At 42.8% G+C, this 25,493-nt stretch overlaps 1 protein-coding gene across 2 annotated transcripts in view; it reads right to left on the reverse strand.

Moving 5' to 3' along the window:
- ddx31 (DEAD (Asp-Glu-Ala-Asp) box polypeptide 31) overlaps positions 1-25,493 on the reverse strand; it is a 64,104-nt gene that overhangs the window by 1,949 nt on the left and 36,662 nt on the right. For both annotated transcript variants that reach the window (XM_084307981.1, XM_084307980.1), the window contains exons 16-20: positions 23,466-23,516; positions 20,330-20,469; positions 19,555-19,639; positions 17,635-17,746; positions 15,306-15,516 (exon numbers count right to left, since the gene is read on the reverse strand). In XM_084307981.1, the coding sequence (XP_084164107.1) occupies positions 15,306-15,516; positions 17,635-17,746; positions 19,555-19,639; positions 20,330-20,469; positions 23,466-23,516 (599 nt within the window). The remainder of the gene's footprint in view (positions 1-15,305; positions 15,517-17,634; positions 17,747-19,554; positions 19,640-20,329; positions 20,470-23,465; positions 23,517-25,493) is intronic.

Genomic DNA, 25,493 nt, shown 5'->3' on the forward strand with positions numbered 1-25,493 from the left:
GTGGAGAGGAGAGGGAAGGAGGAAAAGAGTGGAGAGGAGAGGGAAGGAGAGGAAGTGAGAGGAGAGGAAACGAGGAGTGTAAAGGAAAAGAGGAGATGAGAAGAGTGTAGAGGGGATGGGGGAGAGGAGAGGAAGAGAGAGGAGAGGAAGGGAGGAGAGGAGACATTAATAACATTATTTTCTGTATACATTAAAAATAATATCACCAGTACAGTACCAGTACTTTGCTAGAAGGTCTGAACCAGAATTAAAAGCTCAGTTTTGTGTAAGAACTCAGACAAGCCTGTTATGACCCCAGAGCCTCATTCGTCATCTATGAAGCAACCCTGGATTTTACATTCCTGTGACATCACAGATCAGAGGGAGAGTGAGAGTGGGGTGTGTTCACAAATACTGACTGACCTGTCCTGAGGCACAGGAAAAACACATGTGAATTCTTAAAATGGGTGGCATTCCCCTTTAACACATTCGGCGCCAAACCCGAGATAAGTCGTGTTAACTCGCCATGCGTTGGACGCCAGACCCGAGATATCTCGGGTTTTGGTCGTTTTTTCTTTTATTCGATATTTGTATTCATTATTCATCCACTGACCTCGGTGTTGCCATAGGAAATGATTTTGAGATTGTCAAAGTGCAATATCGGCCGCATCCTGCCAGATGGCAGTGTTGCCCACCCTTTGAAACCTTATATCTAACCATGTGTTACACTCAAATGTCCCCGGGCGCTATATTTAGACGGAGTCGAGTAAATCGCTTCATCAGACCACTTCGAAACGCATCTGGCACATTCGATCCATAAATTGTGCCAAATTATTTCTGGGACCAGATGGACACCAATACCGGAAATCACGATCAGACAATTGGACTATTCTTTTTGGAATACCCCCGACCAAAGGTAAGGACTATCTGACATCAATTTCAATTGATGTCTCTTCTCTTCTCCTCTCTCCTCTCCTCTCCTCCTCCACTCTCCTCAGGTCGGTGAAGAACCTGAGTTCTAAAGAGAGAATGGCCAGTCATCAAAGCATAAAAAAACTACCCCCCCCCCCCCTTTCATGCATTCATGATGAAACATAATACCTATTATAGCGTGTCCAGGCAAGAAACGCCAACGCTTATAGTAGAATACACGTAGCGCCCTATAACTCAGTGTTTCAGGAATTATCCCTCCTAAACTATACTTATATTCACCACGGGATAACGCGCGAACAGTATGCATGAAAAAATTATCTCTTTTTTGCATGTTCGACGGAAGAAAGTCACTGTCAAATGACTATTGTATTGTCTCCATAGCTATAATATAGAATATAGATATAGCTCTCTCCAAACATAGTGACGCACAGTGAAAATGTTATGGAAACGTGGCATGTTAGCCACAAGGACCAGACTAATCCCTGGCGCTGAATGTGTTAACACATTCCCCGCCAATCCCGTTGTACAGCGTGTTTGCCGGCCATGCGAATTCTGCCAGACCACGCTGTACAGCGTTATTGAGATCATATTTCATTTTTTCGCCATGGCATTCATAATTCCGCCACCCAGCCTCTGGTGATACAGTGGGACCCTGCACAATAGTGCAACGCCTCAATACCGCCGCCTGGTGGATGATCGGGCGAGTTACAACCGGAAGTGGCCATCGGTGCATCTGGGAAATCCGTCCGGCAGTCACATATCGTTGCGGGACTACAGACAAACACTGGCGTGCATATGGATCACTGCCATAACTCAATAATCGATATGATTTGGGCGTTTATTGCACCATACAAACCGGAAATGGATCTAGTAGATCGACGTCAAATAAGTGGGATCTTTTTCCTCCAGTCTCATCGGCAAATGGTAAGAGGACAGTAACGTTACTTTCAGCTTGATTGTTTATTCTTTTCACTGCAAACCGATCTGATCAATATATCACCCATACTACATAAAGCATTTACTGACGATCACGGAATTATAAACGACCCCCCCCCCCCCCTTTCATCCGCGCATGATGAATCATAACGTATAGGATCATACAGTTGCATTTTTTAATATAGCGTGTATCGGGAATAAACGGCAGTTGATAATCTATATATGCGTTTATGCCTATAACTCACGTTCTATGAATTACTGCAGAAAACAATAAAAACATACTTATATTCTAGAAGGTATTTTTGGAAGAATCTATGAATGAAAAAGTATAATGTCCCTACACCCTGAACGATAGATAATCGCTGTTGAATGGGCCATAGTAATGTCAATTTAGCAATACAATTTAAAAAGTTATAGCCCTGCAAAGAAGGTGAACATCTCCATAGGCTTAGAGTGGTGGCAGTGAGCCTACATTGATGGATATAACCGTGGCAGGGAATGTGTTAAGACACACTACATAACAGCTCTTCAGTTTCAGCTGGACTTTAAACACAGAGGAGCTCTTCTGCATGATGGCTTCATTTACACAAGGACAATAATAGGGGAAACACAATTTCTATGACATTAAATGATTAAATGGACGACTGATCTAGTGATCTGTAATTTCTGCATGTGTGTGTGTGTGTGTCTGTTGTAGCTATGGGACAGTTATCTCCCAGCGCAGTGGGAGACCATGTCCAACCAGCTTTCTAACTAATCAATACCACCCACACACACACACCACACACACACCCTGGGGCAGAGCAGTTAGGTTTGATTCCCAGAGGGACACTGCATGACTTTATTGATCCACAGCAGCAACAGGTGTCACAGAGGCCCCTACTGCCCCCTACTGGCCCCTTGAACTACAGCTCCTTACTGAACAGCCTGTTATACCCAGTACTAGCTGACAGTTTATAGAGAAATTACATGTTATACCCAGTACTAGCTGACAGTATAGAGAAATTACATGTTATACCCAGTACTAGCTGACAGTATAGAGAAATTACATGTTATACCCAGTACTAGCTGACAGTATAGAGAAATTACATGTTATACCCAGTACTAGCTGAGAGTAGTTATAACATGTTATACCCAATATTAGCTGACAGTAGTTATAACATGTTATACCCAATACTAGCTGACAGTAGTTATAACATGTTATACCCAATACTAGCTGACAGTAGTTATAACATGTTATACCCAATATTAGCTGACAGTAGTTATAACATGTTATACCCAATACTAGCTGACAGTAGTTATAACATGTTATACCCAATACTAGCTGACAGTAGTTATATCATGTTATATCCAATACTAGCTGACAGTAGTTATAACACGTTATACCCTATACTAGCTCAGTATAGTTATAACATGTTATACCCAATACTAGCTGACAGTATAGTTATAACATGTTATACCCAGTACTAGCAGACAGTATAGATATACCATGTTATATCCAATACTAGCTCACAGTATAGATATAATATGTTATATCCAGTACTAGCTGACACTATAGTTATAACATGTTGATTGATTGATTTGATTGTGGATTAGAGACATCATCCAAGGGATAAAACATGATAAAATGCAAGCACTTATTTCCATCATGGTCCCTGGTATTAAGAAACAGGACATACATCAACATAAAACATCATCATAAAACATTAAGATACAATATGCATATACAGGGGCGGCTAAGTGGCGCAGTGGGCAAGACGCTCGCCACTAACGCAGGAGATGCTGGGTTCGAGCCCAGCTCTCGGCGTTGCTACCGGCTTGGCTGGTCGTTCATACTAATACAATTGGCAGTATTAGGGGGTGGGAAAGCCTGTGGGTGGGGATCGGACGTTGTGGACAGCGACTCCTACAGGTCGGTTGGTGCGTCTGTACAGCAGAATCAGGAAGCATCGGGGGCAGCGTGAGCCTCCCACGCGTTAAGGCCTCTGCATGCTACAGCAAATTCAAAGCAACTTCAACACAACATCGGCGCGATTTCAGCGCGCTTGTTGCAGACAGTCTTGTAGACTGTGTTGCTTGGGCGTTGCGTACCTGTGTCCAAAATCTAATCTAAAGACCCGTTGCGTTGGTATTGCGTAGCAGTGATTGGTTGGTAGTGAATGGGGGCGGGGCTGTCTGTCACTTCTAGTGTTCCTGGCTCGAGACCAAAAGAAAACTTTCTGACAGGAGCTCGAGACCAAAAGAAAACTTTCTGACAGGAGCTCGATAGCTAGTGTATTGTTTCATTACACTTGTTTAATTGTTTGTTTAAAATGAATCAAATGCAGGAACGTATTGCAGAGGAGGTCCGAAAGTACCAACATTTATATAATAGCGGGTCTAAAGACTACAAGGATAGCATTATGACGATGAATTCGTGGAAGGAGATTGGGGAAACAATGGGGATGGACTGGGTTGATATTACACTATATACAAGAACACAAGCGAAAACAAACATAAACAGGGCTATTATTATACTAACGATGTATGGTTGAGAAGGGAAATCCGTTTGTAATGGCTAGAGTGCGCACCTTCGGCTGCCCAAAGTATTCAGGCGGGCTGGGCGCGCTCGAGCCGCACATCCGGGGTACATTTTGTTGCATCATAGGCTGCGCGTTGATTTTGCAGAAGCATAAAGGTAATGTGTCTGCAACACCGTTGCTTTGTCGATGTTGTGTTGAAGTTGCTTTGAATTTGCTGTAGCATGCAGAGGCCTTTACTCCTCGCCACTGAAGGCCTCTACATGCTACAGCAACTTCAAAGCAACTGCAACACAACATCGACAAAGCAACGGTGTTGCAGACACTCTGCCTTTATGCTTCTGCAACATCGATGTGCAGCCTATGCAACATTGTACCCCGGATGTAGCTATAGGTTCCCTAGATAGATGAAATTTCCCTTCTCAACCAACCCATTAGTTAGGGAATTTTAGCAAGATGTTTGGACCATCTGTGAAAAAATTTATTACCAATAGCTTTCTTCACCAAAGTGTTCCTATAGGTGTCTACTAACACCTCTCAATTTATTCAAACCCAAATCCTCTGGGAAAATTCTGGAGAGCCAATCAAAGTTAAGGAGCCCAGGGGGCTTGGGCGAAAAATATGAAAAATCAAATATTAACGTGTGGGGTGACTAACTAGGGGTTTTCAGGGGTGCTGAATCTATTCCAACCATTAGTTTTGAGTAAAATTGCCTCCCTGGCCATAAACTATTGGTATACCAAGAGGGCTTTGGTGAAAAATATGAAAAATCAAATATTAACTTGTAGGGTGTCTAACTAGGGGTTTTCAGGGCGCTGAATCTATTCCAACCATTCGTTTCTTAGTAGAAAACAATTTTTTCCCATAACATATATTTTTACTTTATTCCAAGAGAAATGTAATGTTGCATATAAATGTGCATTATTGATACATGGTTTCAGTTTTTTTACTAAGCCAACTCCCCATCTTCCTCACTCCTTTTCTCATCTGTCTGGTTGTTATGGCACTCTCCTCCACCCCACCTACCCAACCTCCTCCAATGTACAGTTTCTACGTCAAATGTATATACTCTCTTTTCTGGACTCTTTTTGTATCACAAATAGTACTGTATTTGCAAATCTGGTATGTCATAATAAATGTATAGATGTAGCAGTACTGTCTATCTGTATGTCATGTATGTCATATATGTTATGATGAATTGAAAATGGGGGACCCTGATGTAAACAAGACGAAAGACTTTCTCTGGTCTGCATCCCCTTAACAATTGTATGTATTGAGCTGTACTGTACTGTACCCATTCTGCATTCTGTTAATAAAGTTTTCAATCAATCAATTCAATCAATCCTTTACACTTGCCACAAGCAGATATGCACTTGAGCCCCTGTTTTTTACAGCAGCACCTGTGTGTACTGCAGTCTCCCTCACAGTTGCAGCTGATGAATTTCAGGAGATAGTCTGGGGCAATGGGGTCTGTGGTAGGGACTGGTGCATAGCCTTCTTCTCCCAGTTTCCAGCCATAGTCCAGAACATCCAGTGATGGACTTTGTAGTAGAAGCCAATCTCTGGTTTGGAGATATGCCCGGAGAGAATGTTGTGCTGCTGCTGCTGTAGTTGGGGGCAGTTTCTCAGGGCTGATTTCCCTGCTGCAGCCCGCTTGCTGAACATTTCAAATCTCAAGTCCCCCAAGCCTTTGGGTGGTTTCCGATGGAACATGAGTTTGAATATTTCACAGCCGGCTGTGATGATGGTATCTTTCTGGGCTTGGATGTCAAGAAAAACGTCCATGGCCTTCTCAGCTTGGTCCGTCTTGCAGAGTGTGCGTAGCAAAGTTGGTTTGCTAAAGCCAGAAATTGCAGACACGGTATCGCAGCCTGAGAAGCTGTGTAGAAAGAGCAGAAATGTCCTGTATTTCTCTGGGACACATTGTTTGCTGTTGTGAAGAAGACTGAGTGGTCTGCATCATGATGAATGAGCATAACCAGGATGTCCGTATCCTCAGCTCTCACCTCAACAGCGGACTCTCTTGCCTCATCTAGAGCTGCCTAGACGATAGAAGTGTCTGCATCATCAGAGCATTGATGTACACAGATTCCATTACTACTGAATGTCTCAGCTAGAAGCAGGATAAGCTGGGCCTTGTTGTTCTTGTTCTTGTAGGAACTTTTCTCTAGGAATAATGGTTTGGATGTCTGGGCGAATCTGGATGTCACAGCATGCATGCTTTGTACGTCTGAGATGATCATGGTCCTTGGTCGAGTTGTCATATCCGTCAAAAACCACAGTGATCCAGAGGTACTGGCTTCCCATGGCCTTCACAAACCGGAGGTAGCTCTCAGCGATGTCCTTCCAGGTGAGGTTAACCTCCCACTTGACATTGTGCAGGAGCCACCCACCATCAATCACAAGGCTCGTGCATGGGGTTTGCCCGATGGGTTCCACAAATGTCTTTAGGAACTTTGCTAGGGCAGCCTTATCTGGCTTTCCCATCTTCTGTTTTTTGTCAAAAAGAGACATCGGTGTTGGTGTCAACTCAAATAGCAGAGATTCTTTGGTCTTGACTTCACGCTCACTGATGATGATGAGGCGGTTGAAGAGCCTGAGTGAGTCAATAACCAGCTTCTCCCCACTGACTTTGGGTCCAGATCTGAGGGTTGCTAATGACTTGACTTTGTACTTTGTTTGCATTGTATCATTAACAGTTTTCCCATCCATCTTGGCCTGTATGGTTCTGCCAATCTCCTCTGCCTGATCCGCATTTACTGGGTCTCCGGGAGAGCTGCTAAACCCTGTAGAGAAGGACACCAGGGTCTTCCTGTCCCATGTGTTATCAAAGGGGTTTACTTCTTCCAACCATCCAACTATGGCATTGACAGCATCGTTGTCTTTCTGTATTTGGGCTCTTGTGACATCTGTATGGATAGGTACCCCACATTTGTTCTGGCCTTCCAGCTCCTGGTGAATGAATGAGAAATGGTTCAGAGTCTGAACCCAAGACTTATGAGCAGATTCATTTCGGAAACGCCCTCTGTTTAGCCCGCCGGAGGACATGGCCTCACACATGAGTGTGGTCTCTATTGTGATGTCAGTCCACGTGCCTGACCACTCATGATCTGAGAACCTGACTGCATGGTTGCCATACGCTGTGAACTTGGTAAGAGTTTCCTGGTACGCTGGACTGTCTTGTCGGTGCTGCATCAGCTGTACATACAACCTAGCTCCCTTTGCATACTGATGGTGGCCCACTGCTGCAAATGTGTTGAGCATTCCAATGATGCAGCTGAGGTGGCCAGTGTGGTCTGGAATACGCTCACTTCTGATGAACACCTTGATGAGGTCGATTCTACTGTAGTACCACACCCGTAGTAATGGTGTCCTTCCTCCCTCTGCCAAGGTCTTCAACCGCTCCGCCATCCTCTCCTGGAAGTCAGTGACTATCCTTGGTGTGTCCATTGTGCTACATTTACAGTTATCAAAACCTTTTGCCAGCAGAGGAAAACCAATTACTCTCCCAAAGAGTAGTTAAAATCGTTTTTGTTGTGCAGAAATATTTGCCATGATGCAGCACTTCTGCTCCTTCCCCACATGCAGACAGTGTATCCTACTGAGCATGTGCACAGTAGGTGAACACTTATTAGTGTTTTGCAATATTTTCATATTTTATTTTCCAGAATAGAATCAAACCAACAACACCTCAGTCCCATACCGTTGATTATACCCTTTGCTGTACATTATAGCTTAAAATATATTATACTATATATATAATATACCAATATTTTATGGCCAGGGAGCCATTCTTACTCAAAACTAATGGTTGGAATAGATTCAGCACCCCTGAAAACCCCTAGTTAGTCACCCCACACGTTAATATTTGATTTAGATTTTTTCATATTTTTCGCCCAAGCCCCCTGGGCTCCTTAACTTTGATTGGCTCTCCAGAATTTTCCCAGAGGATTTGGGTTTGAATAAATTGAGAGGTGTTAGTAGACACCCATAGGAACACTTTGGTGAAGAAAGCTATTGGTAATAACATTTTTCACAGATGGTCCAAACATCTTGCTAATATTCCCTAACTACATTGATAACAAGCAGAAAAAGAAGCATTATTTTTACTTCCGGTCGGGGGATTTCAAAATAAAAGAGCGACGTCTAAAAGCACCGTAAATACGTTTATTTTGTACATTATCTAACGTTAACACGAACCTAAACTAACACGAACCAGAGGGGACACGTGATGCAAGGCTTGGTCCACATTGCAGCCGACTAGTGGGAGGCATGGTCTAACAACGTTCGAGACAGGGGAGGGTAGAATTGGATAATACGAAATTGGGATGGGAGAAAAAGTTGATAAAAAAAAACAATATGCATATACAGTTGAAGATAAAAGAATAATAAATATGCTGCCCTCTCTTTCCTATACCGATAGCCATGTTCGTACATACTTTTTGAAGCCAGTTAACCTAGGGCCTGTTTAATGCCGCTGGTCAGGCTGTTCCACAGTACTGCAGCTGAATAAAGGAAGGTCTGCTGGCCGTACGAAATAAGTTTAAATCTAAAAGGGACTATGTTTGTGTCTCTACCTCTGGTTTCATGGCTGTGATTATTTTTGACATATTGGAAGTAATTGTGAAGGTAGCTGATCATCATGGATACTCTTTTGTCCACCCTGAGCCACCCTAGGCTGTTGAAGTGGGGCTGGTCTAAATGAGTACGAGTGGGGAGCTGCAGGACTATCCTAACTAGCTTGTTCTGGGCAGTTTGAAGTCTATTTTTCAAGTTGCTGGGGGCACTGTCATACCAGGACAAGCAAGCATAGTCGAAATGACACTGAACTAACGCCCCTGCAAGTGCTCTAAGAGCTTTCCTGTCCAGATATTTAGAATTTCTTGCTAGGAATTGTATTCTGTGGTTAACCTCGACTATTACCTTTTTAGACATGCTTTCCCCTGAGGGTGTGTTTTCTAAAGTACACCCTAGATACACCACTGATTTGGTACTGGTGACAACTGAGCTACCTAACTGTACCTTGAACCCTTCCTGGTTTTTCTGTTTCCTTGTAGTAGAAAATAAAATAGATTCAGTTTTTCCTAAATGGAGAGACAGTCGATTTTCTGAAAACCACTGACTGACATTTCCTAACTCCATGCTAAGTCTACTTTCAATCACAGTTTTGCTTTTGTTTGACACCATGAGAGCCGAATCATCCGCGTAGAGGAGATCACATGAGCAGGCTGACTGAATGTCATTTATATATAGGAGGAAGAACAAGGGCCCCAGCACACTGCCCTGAGGGACCCCGCAGTCCACCGTCCTCAGATATGAAAGGACCCCTCCCACCTCTACTTGTTGTTCCCTTCCCCTCAAGTATGAGCTGGCCCAGTTTGTGGCCATACCATTGAAACTAGGGATGTCCGATATTATTGGCTTACCGATATTATCGGCCGATATTGGCATTAACATGTGATATCGGAAAATATCGGTATCGGTTTTAATTTCTTTAAAAAAAATAATGTGTTTACATTTCTATAACCTTTATTTACCGTACTTTTCGGACTATAAGCCGCGGCTTTTCCCCCCATTTTTCGACCCTGCGGCTTATATAACGGTGCGGCTTATATGTGACTCGACGTGACCAAACCCGAAAATGTAAAAATCTAAATATTGCTTTTTTGACTGCATTGAAATGTTATTTATCTGTTCCCTTATTTGCTAAACTTAATACAACTTGTAAATGAGTTAATTCTTGTTATTTGTCCGACAGTATTGTGTCCCAATGCTAATTACATATGGTAATTAAACATTAAAACACCTGCGGCTTATAGTCCAGTGTGGCTTATATATGTACACATCGTTCAATTTAGCTGCTGCGGCTTATAGCCAGGTGCGGCTTATAGTGCGAAAAGTACGGTACCCAGGCAAGCAAGTAAGAACAAATTCTGATTTTATTTATTGTCAAAAGTATGCATAATGTTGTGTTAATTCCACAACAAGAGATGTGTAATGTTAATTACCTGAAATGATTCCGTTTTTGGGGGGGGGGATGCAGGGGGATGCAGGGGGACCCTGCATATATCGGTATCGGTTGATATCGGTAACGGAAATGAAGAGTTGGACAATATCGGTATAGGTAAAAAAGCCAATATCGAGCATACCTAATTGAACTATTAAATTAAAAGGTCCCCTATTGTAAAAATGGCATTTTCCAGTGTTTTGCATTGTTTTCAAGCAATGTGGGGTTGTACCAACACTGAGAAAATGTGAAATCTGTACCAAGTGCAGTTTCTGCTGTTCAGCTGTGACAAGAACTCTCCCTACTGAAATAAGCCATTCAGAATTGACTGGATCTGTGACATGTAAGAGGCTCTGACCAATCACTGTTAAGCTAATATCATGCACTTCGGACTAGTGTCAGGTAAAGCAAGGAGAACGAGCGCGCAAACAGACAGATTATTTGCGATAGTGGTAAAGGTTATTCCCTTTTCGAATCTATAATAATCTGGCTAATATTTTCCGTTTGTGTCAATAGTGTATTAACGTTACTATTTTACTGTAGCGTTTGCGGTGTTCTTCCGTGATAGCGTATCTGCCATCTCTTAGCTAGGCTATAGTGCAGGTGGGTGTCAGCGAGTCAGCGAGCGTATTGCGAGTATGGGCGGAGCCCAGCCAGTGCATGTGAGCGGATCGGAGCGTGAGCGGCGCGGGCGGTTTTGACGTGAGCGAGGAGTGGGTTTTAAAATGGGTCGCGCGACGTCCGGAGCGAGAGTTCTCCTCCACTCCAATCCACTCCAGGCCGCTCACAGTGGTTTAACACTGATGTAATATACATGTAGTACAATGCCAAAGCAACAGATGGCGATGTACAAACATGAAGGCCATTTTCAACCAATGAGAAGGGTGAACCCGTGATATCCTGTTCAGGCTTTGTCACTCACATCCTGTTAGAAAAAGTTTTGACGCCATTGTTGTTGTCGTTAGCTTACATGCTAATGTTAATGGCAGCGACCATAGCATTGTGGCTAGGCTAGCTATCATCGCTTAACACTTTGGTCGCCAAAAACGCCTTACCACGTCATTCCCCGCCATGCTCATTCTGCCAAAGACGCCGTACCACGTCTTTGAGATCAATATTTCAAAAATCTGTGATCGCAATCATATTTCTCCCCCGGAGACTTGAGATCTACTGTTGATCCCTTCTCAACTCTCCAACGGTTCAAGAGCACCATCTGGTGGCCGATCGGCAGATCGCTCAAACCAGAAACCGGAAACGGAAGCTGGTGCTCATTCCAATTCGGTCCGATCACTCGCTAATAGTCCCATGACTCGAGCTAGACACAATGGATAGCAATCCGTTACCAATAACTCGATAAACAACATGATTTGGACGTATATACTATTATACAACCTGGAGATGGATCGCATATTTCAACATCCCATAATAGGAATATTTCTGCTCGCCCAACGCTACGAGGAAGCTACGGTAAGTTTCAGCGTTATATTTTAACGTGTTCGATACAAACTGCTCTAATGATCATATCACCCACACTAGATGAATCATCTAACGTTGGCCACGGAATTATAAACGACCCCCCCCCCCCATCCGGTCAACATCAGATGATAAGTAGTAACTTCTAGAAGCACGTCCATTTGAAATTTTTTATCTGGCACCGATCGCTATCAAACTGTATTTGATCATCAATATAATGCATTTAGGGCTATAAATCACGTTCTGGAGAATGCTGCAGAAAACGATAAAAACATACTTATACTTTAGACCGTATTTTAGTATGAATATGTGAATGAAAAAGTATAACGTTGCTACACCCTGAACAATAGATACTTGATGTTGAATGGGCCATAGTAATGTCAATTTAGCAATACAATTAAAAAAGTTATAGCCCTGCAAAGAAGGGGAACTTCTCTATAGACAAATAGAGCTGGCGTGGGATGGTTTATTATGAATATAAGACTGGCGACCAAAGTGTTAATAGAGCTAGTGAATGGATAAACAACGTTATTTAACATTGCAGAATGGGTACAATTACAATGCGGCTCAATACAAACAATTGTTAAGGGGCCCAGGGGGTGTAGACTGTTGTAGTTTGATCTAATTTACACCATGCTCCAAAAAAATTTAAATATCTGCCGAGCGATGTGGCGCGGGGAGCGCTCGATTCAAGGTGAGCGGTGAGCGAGCGGAGAGCGACTTGGGGGCGGGGTCAACATGAGCGATTAGCGGAGCGGACCAAGCTTTAAAGAGCCAAGAGCGGATTTCTCGCCCGCGCCGATCCGCTCACGTGGCCTGAGCCCAGTCAAAAATAGCTTGTACGTTGGAAGGGCAGAAACTGGTGAAATACAAAACAATGAATTTTATTGAAAATGGTGTAAAATTGCCCAAAAAGTTAACAATTGTGGACCTTTAACCCATTCCATGCCAACCACGAGTATAGTCGGGTTAACTCGCCAATGCGTTCCATGCCAATCACGAGTATAGTCAGGTTTTAATCATTATTTCTTTTATTAGCGATATCCATACATTTTTCATCCATCCAGCCTGACGTTATCATTGGGAATGGGTCTGAGCTCGCAAAGGGCAAATACCGCAGCCTATCATCTCCCGGATGGTATTGCACATCATTGGATTGGCTGGGACTGTGCATCAGAAAAAAACTCCGGTCCGGGGCTTCCCTTCTCGGGCAAACAGTATCGTGTTACCACATTCACTGGGGAGGCTGGGAGCAGCGTAGATTATGTGTTTTGGACTATAACGTTGGATCAATAAACGCGATCAATATTTGGAATGGCGATCAGGAATTGGATTAATCTTTTTGCAGAACATCTGATGTGAGGTAAGGACTCTATTTTACCAGTCTTGGGTTAATCAGATGTTCCGTTCTCCGCCATCGGAGCGCGCGCGCGTGTGTGTGAGGTTCGCGCCGACCAAAGTAGGGAGAAGTGATTTTTCAGACCCCGCTTCTCTTCGTACATGAGCACACATATACTATCGATAATCTAGCGTTTATTTGAAAACGATTCATAAATCAGCCGAAAAATGACAACGTGTTTTGTGTATTCCACTAAAGGGCTATTATCGTGTCTCTCTGGAATTACTAGAAATCTCCAAAACTATACTCGTATTCAAAACGGAAATGTACTGATGAAAAAACAATCCGTTTCATACATGTTGACTGCAGAAGCAAGTCATTGATAAGCGACGGGTGTATTAGACCCATAGCCATAATTTAAGATATAGTTTAAGCGTTCGCAAATATCCCCGTCCTCCCATTGACTTCAGTGTTGGCACGCTAGACCTAATTTGGTCATATGGGCGTGGCTCTGAACGAGTTAAGAGGATAGAGTGGTCCACCATGTCGAATGCCTTTTGGAGGTCTAACATCACCATGCCACAGACTATGTCACCATGTACCCTGTACTAGCTGACAGCACTAGCGGACTGGCCATCGGGAGTTTTCCCGTTGGCCTGGCAGACTGGCAAGCAGGCAGGAATGAGTTAACTTGTCATTCACAACCCAGCGCGAGGCAGCGCGCCTGAGCAGGCCTGCGCAGGCCTCGCCAATCTCAAACAAGTCTATTGATTTAAATCATGAGGAAATCGACTGCCGAAACCCGGAGATATGAATGTTTTGGATAGCTCTAGAATGGGTGAAGACGAACGTCGGACTGAAATTGAAAGAATGAGACGAAAGCAGGGCGCAATCAGAGGTGTTATTACGCAAGTTTTGTATCAGATGGACATTGAGGGGGGGGGGGGGGGGGGGGGCTGCCTGAGTCAAATTCCCGGTAGGAATTATGGTCCCAGTTCGTCACTGGCTGACAGTATAGTTATAACAAGTTATACCCCGTACTAGCTGACAGTATATAGAGATAACATGGACGTGTCTCTGGTACTGTGACCTTTGACCTGAGACAACATGGAGACAAACTTCATATCTGTCTAGAGGAAACGCATCATATCTCCATCCTAATACAGTGTGGGTGTGTGTGTATGTGTGTGTGCCACTGTGCCAGTATGGGCGTCAGTGTGGTCCTTAGAGAGAACCTGTCTGAACAAGGACATCTGACCGCAAGCCACACACACACACACACACACACACACACACACACACACACACACACACACACCCACACCCACACCCACACCTGTAATGAAGTCTCCACTGACCACCCAGCATGTGAGAGAGAAAGTTGACATGGGTCTGCAGTGGTGTTAATTGAGAGAGAGAGACAGAGAGAGAGTGAGAGAGAGAGATAGAGAGTGTGTGTATGTGTACCACTCAAGAGATAGGACACTAAACGGAAAAACTCTTGAGCGTGCAACAGAGGGTGTGTGTGTGTCTGACACATGCACCTGACCCTGCTCATTAAAACAGCCAACCCCTGCTGAGCTGACTGGCAGAGTGCACGGAGACACACACACACACGTACACACACACACACAGACTGATCTACAGGATGAACCAGGTGAACACCAACACAACACCATTACTAAAGATGTTTATGCCCAAAATATGAGACCTTTTGCAGTTGCCCATCTGTCTGTATAACCTGTGTGTTTGTGTATGGGAGCTGGTTCTCTAAGGCATACTACACCTTGTTACCCACAAGGCCACACCACAGAGACAGATGTTATCAAAAACAATAACAGGACCATCCCAACACTACCATCACCACTACCAGACTAGTTGACTGAGCCCCCTTTGGTATTGTGTTTTGTTAAACATTTTTGTTTTGGTCTAATGTGTGGGTTGGAGTTTAGTAACGTATTAGACTGTGAATTTCTAGAACCTAGAACCTAGGCCAGCAGTAGCAACCCCTCCCCCTATACCCACTCAGCTAAAACCTACCTTTCAGCTAGGGTTCTGTGTGGAAGCTCACCTGATTTATATGAACAGTTCAAGCTAGGGTTGCTGTGTGGAAGCTCACCTGTGTTCTGCTCCTTTACCAATGGCCTGGTTCTTAGCCTTGGAGCCCTTGGTGTTCTTAGGGTCTCTCCCAGCTGGTGTAGCCAGGTTCTGGGGAGCGTCTCTGAGGCCGAAGCTCTTGGCGGCGTGTCCCAGGTGGAGAGTCTTGATGTGGAAGATGTGTTTGAGGTTGGAAGGGTAGGCTGTGTAAGACCGCACAAATGCCTGGAGGGCTGATGGCAAGAAGATCAAATATTTAACATCATTATTGTTGTCATCATTATCATGGAGGGGCAGGCTATATAAGCCCACACAATATCTACAGTGGTTAGGACTGCTGCCTCACAGCAAGAAGGTCCTGGGTTCAAACCCCAGCAGTGGTTAGGACTGCTGCCTCACAGCAAGAAGGTCCTGGGTTCAAACCCCAGCAGTGGTTAGGACTGCTGCCTCACAGCAAGAAGGTCCTGGGTTCAAACCCCAGCAGTGGTTAGGACTGCTGCCTCACAGCAAGAAGGTTCCTCGGTTCAAACCCCAGCAGTGGTTAGAACTGGTGGTTTTCGGTTCCACGAAGCAGGTTTGTCTAAATCACTACGGCAACAGATCGAAAAATTTGAACCTGCTCCAGCGCAGGTTTAGTTAAGTTAGCTGGATAAACTGGCCACTCCCTCGCAAAAAAATGACTCCCTTCCTCAGAGATCCCATTATACCATTCTGAATTATGTTTTTGTGCTTCGTTTTTCTAGAGGGGGCTTTTGAAATGTAAAATAATAGACCTAAAATGCTGATAATAAATCATATTCAGCCTATGGATTTACTTTGTCCTAAATAATGCACAATAGCTATACGGCACTCGCGACACACACTATGTGGTTATTTTAATAACGGAGCATTGCAAATGTGAATCCGGCGAGATATTTTTAATGAATGAAACTTGGATCCTATCTGTTCATTTCATATTCTCCGCTGTGGATGTATTTGCTTAACCGGAGCGCCCGGGTTGTGTTTCATTCAAGCATAAATTGTGGATGTGAATTACGAGGCATCTGAATCTGTGGATTGTTGAATTGTATCACTGTCACACGTTATTGTGATACTGTAACTGGGATTAAAAAGCATGAGGAGATGCGCTGTTTGACGGACTTGATGACGTGGACGTGACTTGAGAAAAGTGAATGAGCAATTGCAAGCCTTTGACGTTTTGATGAATGAATTTGAGAAAATGCATTTATCTGTTCAAGCACTGTTATCTGATGATGAAAAAGAGGGTGATGAACATGACTGGTATAAACCAAAGGTTAATCAATTCAATGCATGTATGGATGATGTCCGAAACAGATTAAAACCCGATTAATAGTGAAACTGTTAATAGCCTCCAAGCCTTTCTGACACCGTTATTTCGGGGGTCGCGCCTTGAAAACTTTGGGAACCATGTATTTATATAGTATAGTAGATGATACCTAAGCACATACAGTACAGATATCCTCATAAAGTATCTATTCATTTGTATCAATTAGATACTCTTTGGGCTTGTTTTTATCTACTTATTCTGAAATAGTTGAAATAATTATTTTCGCTAGCAAGATCTCATTAGATTATTCATTCCATTAAGCCTACTGCCAGCAGGCACATTTAAAGAAATATAATCTGATTGATTGGGGTAATGAGGGACTTAAAATTTGCCTATAGATATGCATTTAACTTGTCGGCGATATCTTCTTGTTAGAAAATCATGGTTTTCGGGGATCGACACCTCCTCCTTTTCAGGTAAAACGACCCGATTACTGAAGTCTGGTTCGAATTAACGAGACCGAATCAGCCTTCGAGAAACCGAGATAGCCTGACTTCAATCATCAGGTTAATTTAAGCTGGCTAATGGGACTTTTGATCGACTTAGTCGAACCAGGTACGGGGAATGGGGCCCTGGTCACTCCGCCAACATTTACATTGATGGAAACTGAAAATGTTGATTAATCTGCACTGTCCCTGGGTAAAAAAAAGTACTTAAACTGAAATATACAACAATATATACTACTACTATATACTACTACTATGCTTGCTCTTTTTCTCTTTCTCTTTTTGTCCTTAGTCTATGTTTATTTACTGTCCTGTATGTTTGTTCTTGACTTTAAGTTTGTTGTTGTTTTATGTCAGGCTCAAAGAGGCAAAATAGCTCTTTGAGCTCAAGCTTCTTACCTGGTGAAATAAAGGTAAAATAAATATACTAATACTACAACTATTACCGTTACAACTACTGCTACTACTACTGTTACTGCTGCTGCTATTGCTCCTGCTACTGCTACTACTACCGGTAGTACTATTGCTACTGCTTCAGCTGCTACTACTACTATTACCTTTCTTGGCAGCCAGGATGGTCTCTTTGTTGGAGTGAACAGAGTTCTCAAACTCTGTCTGCAGAACCGTCGCTCTCTCCCTTATCTCCTGCTCTAGAGCACCAGATGACCTCTGGAGAGAGAGAGATAGAGATAGATAGAAAGAGAGAGAGAATAGAGATAAAAACAACAACATTGTAAATATTGAAGATAGTACACGACAACCTAACATGGTCACATACGACTCTGGGTACATTCAATAGCTCACAACGTTCAGAGCATTTCACATCATAACCGAGAGCCCATTCCTGCTGCTTCCACTCTAAATCCTCTGGACTCTTTCTCTCATTCTGCTCTTAGATTTATCACTGGTGACAGTTATGGTAGCCATCTTTGTATCCTGTATGAAATGGTAGGATGGTCCTCTCTGGCAGATAAATACGACTTACACTGGCATCTGTTTCTGTACAAAGCCATTATTTTTTTTTGATCCACTTTTTCTCCCATTTTCTATTTTTCTCCCATCCCAATTTCGTATCATCCAATTCAACCCTCCCCTGTCTCGAACGCTGTTTCTTGCCTCCCACAAGCCGGCTGCAATGTGGACTAAGTCATACATAGCACGAGTCCCCTCCGATACTCGAGGTAACAGCAGTCGCATCTTTTCACCTGCGCAGCTCGATCTCTCAGTGGCGAGGAGTAACGCGTGGGAGGCTCACGCTGCCCCCAACACTTCCTGATTCTACTGCGCAGGCGCACCAACCGACCTGTAGGAGTCGCTGTCCACAACGCCCGATCCCCACCCATCAGTTTCCCACCCCTTAATACGGCCAATGTGTATTAGTATGAACGACCAGCTAAACTGAAAGCAATGTGGAGCGCTGGGCTCGAACAGGCGAACCCAGCGTCTCCAGTATTCGTGGTGAGCGCCTTGCCCACTGCACCGCGTAGCCGCCCTGTACAAAGCCATTATTGATGATCTTCCACCCTACATCACTTCATTACTGGACTGGAACTCTGGACCGTATCACACTCGCTCTGGTGATTGGCTTACACTTAGGGTCCCCAGAGTTTGCACTGAATTAGGAAAATATGCTTTATTGCTTTTATCTTCTGTGCCCCTGCATGTAAAATGTTAACATCTTTAATAGCCAACCATTTCACCACAATCTGCAGTTGTTTTTAATTATTTAAAATATTTAATTGATTGATTGACTTTTTTATACACTGTTTTGTATTTATTATGTGCTGTATTTCTCAACATTATCTGGTGCTGAACATAGTGTGTTCCAGGAGTGGAAAAATATAGTGTACAATTATCCTGGTTTTCCAGGATGCATGGAGCCCTGTAACGATGACGTCAGTCTGCAGGCAGACCTACCTCACTGTGGTACTTGGAGCCCTGTAACGATGACGTCAGTCTGCAGGCAGACCTACCTCACTGTGGTACTTGGAGCCCTGTAACGATGACGTCAGTCTGCAGGCAGACCTACCTCACTGTGGTACTTGGAGCCCTGTAACGATGACGTCAGTCTGCAGGCAGACCTACCTCACTGTGGTACTTGGAGCCCTGTAACGATGACGTCAGTCTGCAGGCAGACCTACCTCACTGTGGTACTTGGAGCCCTGTAACGATGACGTCAGTCTGCAGGCAGACCTACCTCACTGTGGTACTTGGAGCCCTGTAACGATGACGTCAGTCTGCAGGCAGACCTACCTCACTGTGGTACTTGGAGCCCTGTAACGATGACGTCAGTCTGCAGGCAGACCTACCTCACGGTGGTACTTGGAGCCCTGTAACTATGACGTCAGTCTGCAGGCAGACCTACCTCACGGTGGTACTTGGAGCCCTGTAACGATGACGTCAGTCTGCAGGCAGACCTACCTCACTGTGGTACTTGGAGCCCTGTAACGATGACGTCAGTCTGCAGGCAGACCTACCTCACTGTGGTAATTGCCCCTCCCTTTGTAGGTCTCATCCAGTCTCAGATTAGATAGAATGTCCAGCAGCTTCATTTCTGATAAACTGGAAGACAGCAGAACAACCAGGAAGAGGATTATTAACATATACAACACTATATCACACTAGTTATACCTAGGTAGGTTACATACTTGTCTTTATATCTTGTTGATTTTTATTGATCAGTTGATGCTTTTCTTAAATCAACTGTACCGATTATAAATCTGATTACAAGTCAACTGTACTGATTATAAATCTGATTACAAGCCAACTTTACTGATTATAAATATGATTACAAGTCAACTGTACGGATTATAAATCTAATCACAAGCCAACTGTACGGACTATACATCTGATTACAAGTCAACTGTACTGATTATAAATCTGATCACAAGCCAACTGTACTGATTATAAATCTGATCACAAGCCAACTGTACTGATTATAAATCTGATTACAAGCCAACTGTACTGATTATAAATCTGATTACAAGCCAACTGTACTGATTATAAATCTGATTACAAGTCAACTGTACTGATTATAAATCTGATTACAAGTCAACTGTACTGATTATAAATCTGATTACAAGTCAACTGTACTGATTATAAATCTGATTACAAGTCAACTGTACTGATTATAAATCTGATTAGAGGTCAACTGTACTGATTATAAATCTGACTTGAAGTCTGTTGTGAGTTTGACTAATCTTGCAAGATGGCTGACTGAGGTGACTGTTGTGACTATGTCTGTCAACATACCTGATGTTGTGATTGGCCAGTTCAGTGATGTAGGCGGCCTCACCGGGGGTGAGGAAGAGCAGGCTGTTTCCTCTGGTGCCGATACGAGCTGTTCTGCCAACACGGTGGACATAGTCTACTGCTGAGGAGGGGGGGTCGTACTGGGGACGGACGGACGCACACAGAAAGAGACAGACACACACACAGAAAGAGACAGACACACAGAAAGAGACAGACAGACACAGACAGACAGAGACACACACATACACACACCACACACACACACACAGTGTTTAATAGGTTGTATGCCAAAGGTGAATAGTACATGAACAACTGTTGATTGACACAATATAGAAAGAAAAGGCAGAGTAGAGTACAATTTAATACAACATTACGTTTAGTAGAAAATCTAACCCTAACTAACCTTACTGTCATGCACTTGTCCTAATAAACTAACCTACACTCAGGGGTGTAAAAAGTACCCAGAAATTATACTTAAGTGAAAGTATGGGTACAGTCTCAAAATCTGACTCAAGTAAAAGTCAAAGTATCTGGCTAAAAACACACTTGAGTAAAAGTCAAAAAGTCATACTTTTAAATGTACTTACCGGTAAGTACTAAAAAGTAAAAGTATTTTTTTTTTGAAAGGGATAGACCAGGGGTCTCAAACTCATTCCATCGTGGGCCAAGTTTTCATTTTAACTACACATTGCACCAGGTGAGTTAGTTGAAGAGGTGAGCCAATTAGTGAAATCATCAGCTGGTGTTTAGGCAAGGCTGGAATGAAACCAAGCATACACTCTGCCCACAATGGAATGTGTTCTACGATAGACAATGCTGAAATGAAAGAACAGAGGACACTTTTTTTGCATTAAAATTATTTAATGCACTTCTCCATTGAAGGTAAACTAACATGGACGGCATTCACATCACAGCATGAATAATATCACAATATTAAAAACAGAATGGTGTATCCTGAATAATATCACAATATTAACCACAGCATACTGGATTATCCTGAATAATATCATAATATTAAAGGCAGAATACTGGAGTACCCTGAATAATATCACAATATTAAAGACAGAATACTGGAGTACCCTGAATAATATCACAATATTAACCACAGAATACTGGAGTACCCTGAATAATCACAATATTAACCACAGCATAATGCGGATCTGACTGTCTATTCTTCTGATAGCAGGTGTTTAATCAAAGATCCCGGCTTTCTAGTGTTGCACAAGGACCAATCAGCATGGGTATGGGCGGGTTCATTTTCCATTGATGGGGATTTGATTGGCTGTTTACCTGCGGTCGCAGGATTAATAATGTTAACGTTAGTTCGCCAGATAAACAATTAAAATATACTAATTAAAATGGTTGGACCTGTGAGATTTGTACTTTGTAGGTCTGCAGACCCCCCGCATTTCATTGTATACTTGTATGCCATGACAAATACAACTCTTGACTTGACTTTTTCTTCTCTGAAATGTAATGGAGTAAAAGTACAAAGTATACAAACCTAATAATACTCGAGTAATGTACAAATCCCCCAAAACAGTACTTAAGTATTGTAACGAAGTACAATTACTCAAGTACTTTACACCCCTGCCTACACTGTAGCACTCAACACTTTGATGAACATTGTTACTCAGCTGATAGAGTTGTGCCCTTCCTGATGACTTGTCGTACAGAATTTGTAAGTCGCTTTGGATAAAAGTGTCAGCTAAATGACTAAATGTAAATGTGAATGTAGGGTAGAGTACAATGTAATACAACATTACGTTTAGTAGGGTAGACCGGTAGAGTACAATGTAATAAAACATTAAGGTTAGTAGGGTAGAGTACAATGTAATACAACATTAAGGTTAGTAGTAGGGATGTCCCGATCCGATCACGTGATCGGGATTTTCAGAAGATCGGGATTGGAAGAGGAAAAAAAACAGGATATTTTTTTTAACATTTTTTTTTAATTCAACAAACATGACCATGTTCACATCTTAAACTCATACTGAGGCCTTAGTTTTGGTTTTAAATTGCATATCATCATTCATTTATTTATTGTCACACAGAGCAGAAGAATTTTGCCAAAACAAACGCATTTCCTTTGATTTAATTATACATCCACATTTCATTGTATACTTGTATGCCGTGACAAATAAAACTCTTGACTTGAAAAATACATCAAATGATTTATGTCAAGGATGAGGGACATCCACTAGTTGCAGAACTTGCAGTCACCTGATTTTTACAGACGATGGCGCCATTGCTCTCATGAAGCAGCAGGTTGGAGGCGGAGTTTTTAGATTACTCCGGTTGCAATGCCTCGCTTGAATGAAGTTAACTTTTCACCTGGATAACGTCAACATTCAGGGTGAATGTAATGTGAGAAATTGGGATGGGAGAAATTTTATTTATTTTTTATTTTATTTATTGTTTTAATCAGATCGAGAAAGATCGGTATCGGTAGATACTCAAAATCACATGATCGGATCGGGAGCAAAAAAATGTGATCGGGACATCCCTAGTTAGTAGGCTAGACCCGGTAGAGTACAATGTAACATAACATTAAGGTTAGCAGAGTGGAGGCGGCTACGTGGCGTAGTGGGCAAGGCGCTCGCCACGAATGTGGAGACGCTGGGCTCGCCTGTTCGAGCCCAGCGCTCCACATTGCTTTCAGTTTAGCTGGTCGTTCATACTAATACACATTGGCTGTATTAGGGGGTGGGAAACTGATGGGTGGGGATCGGGCGTTGTGGACAGCGACTCCTACAGGTCGGTTGGTGCGCCTGCGCAGTAGAATCAGGAAGTGTCGGGGGCAGCGTGAGCCTCCCACGCGTTACTCCTCGCCACTGAGAGATCGAGCTGCGCAGGTGAAAAGATGAGACTGCTGTTACCTCAAGTACCGGAGGGGACTTGTGCTATGTATGACTTAGTCCACATTGCAGCCGGCTTGTGGGAGGCAAGAAACAGCGTTCGTGACAGGGGAGGGTTGAATTGGATGATACGAAATTGGGATGGGAGAAAAATATAGAAAATGGGAGAAAAAGTGGATAAAAAAAAAAAGGTTAGCAGAGTGGAGTAGAATGTGGTGCAACAGTACGTTCAGTAGAGTCAGAATAGAGTAGAATAGAGTCCAGTCAGACTGTATTACCTGTATTATCCAGGTGACCTGAGGCAGATCCAGGCCTCTGGCAGCTACATCCTGGAACACAACACAAACAGAGCTGTTAGTTCTACATACACATCCATATCATTAGTTCTACCGGTACATACACATTCATACGCATATTATTAGTTCTACTTATACAACGGCATGCAAATTTCTCAATTCTGATTTGCTGAAACAGTCATTTTACACGTCTTTATTGGCAACAATTCCACGCTGCTGGCCCAGGACCCGCCCACAACCGAACCACATCACATCACTCCGCCGGATCACAAGAAGGTGGACAATAATCTTTACAAATGGATATGTTGATAGCGACTAAACGACTAAATATCAAGCGATTCTGTCACAGCGAATGTCTTAGTCGTTTAAACAATGTTGGATGATGTAATTGATGGGTCTTGAATCATTCTGTAACAAAAGAAAAATCGCGGATTGATTGATTGATTAATTTTCAAATTTTTTTCCTTTCGACTGTCAGCGCTCGCTCTAGTCTCCACCCACCGCCACACCCCCCCCCCCCACACACACACACACACACACACACACACGCACACACACTCTGCCTGCAACGCGGGGGATAGTCAGAGAGCTGGGTGCTGCGCTGTTCTAAGTGAGCATGGCCTATTGAGTTGATTGATTGATTGATTGCTAATTTTATTACTGTACGCTTGGTTTCCAACTGGTTAAGTGTAGGCCCTCTACAGTAGGTTTAAAAAAATAAATAAAAGAATAGGGCGAAGAAAAAGTTTTTTTCCTATAGGGCAAAGAAAACTTTTTAATTTGTTTTACCTACTTTATATAGAAGCATCTAAGAATGAAGTTCTATGGAAAGTAGGTCTGCATTCCCTTAACAATTGTGTGTATTGAGCCGTACTGTATTGTACCCATTCTGCATCTGGTAATAAAATGTTCAATCAATCATTCCAATAATACACAGTTGGATGTGTTAGTTGGTTGGATGCACTTCAAGCTGCTTCCACATGAGGCAACTTCTCTCAATCATTCCAATAATACACAGTTGGATGTGTTAGTTTGGTTGGATGCACTTCAAGCTGCTTCCACATGGAGGCAACTTGTCTTTTTTGTAGTTGTGGGAACAACTTTTTCTGGCGGATGGTTTTTTCAATAAATCTTCGATTAATGTATGTTTATTGTATAGAAATAAGGTTGGATGAATCTGGCAGTTGTATAAAAGCTTTACACCACTTGCAGTCGTGATTTGTGAACAATAAACCATGCCTAGGGGGGTCTAACGACCACCCCTAGGCATGGTTTATTGTTCACAAACCACTCCTGCGCGTGATGTAATGCTTAAATACACATTCATATTATTAGTAGTGCTGTCAGGCAATTACATTTTTTTATCTAATTAATTACAGGATTTGTAATTAATTAATCGAATTAATCGCATAACCACCGGTCTTGTTTACTGTCCCATCTTTATTCTTTTTTAAATTGAACTTGCCGTTCAAAGGTCCCAGCAGTTTGAGGTGACGCCATCATGTTCCAGCTAATTCCTTTGTTTGTTTGTTCGATAGACAACGCATGTGGAAGGAAGTGGTGCAGCCAAAAGTGAGTGTAGTCTTTTGAAGGAAGAGACCCAGGGCTTTCGATGGGCTTTTGAATTTCGAAAGACTACACTACCCAGCCCCTGTCAATCATCTGACTTCTGGATTTACTTTTTTATTTCTCTTATTTTTCGGGATTATCTCCCACAAACCTGAACGTTATTGCCATAAAACACAACACAGTTAGTTTCTCTACCTTTCTGTGAACGTCTAGCAAAAAACGGCGTTGCAATCTGATGAAAAATTGTGGAGAAATTTACATTATAAAAAAGTATACTTACAGTAGATTTCATTCACGGTTCGTGAATCACGCCTGGTGATACTAAATCCAGATTGAACTCTGCCATTGGAAAGGGGAGATTTGACCCGATCCATAGATTCTATAATCATATTTCAAATTGTATGTGTCCGGATGGCAGAATTCAGTACTGTATCTACAAAA

This window comes from Notolepis coatsorum, assembly GCF_963971535.1.
Source record: "Notolepis coatsorum genome assembly, chromosome: 2".
NCBI lineage: Eukaryota > Metazoa > Chordata > Actinopteri > Aulopiformes > Paralepididae > Notolepis > Notolepis coatsorum.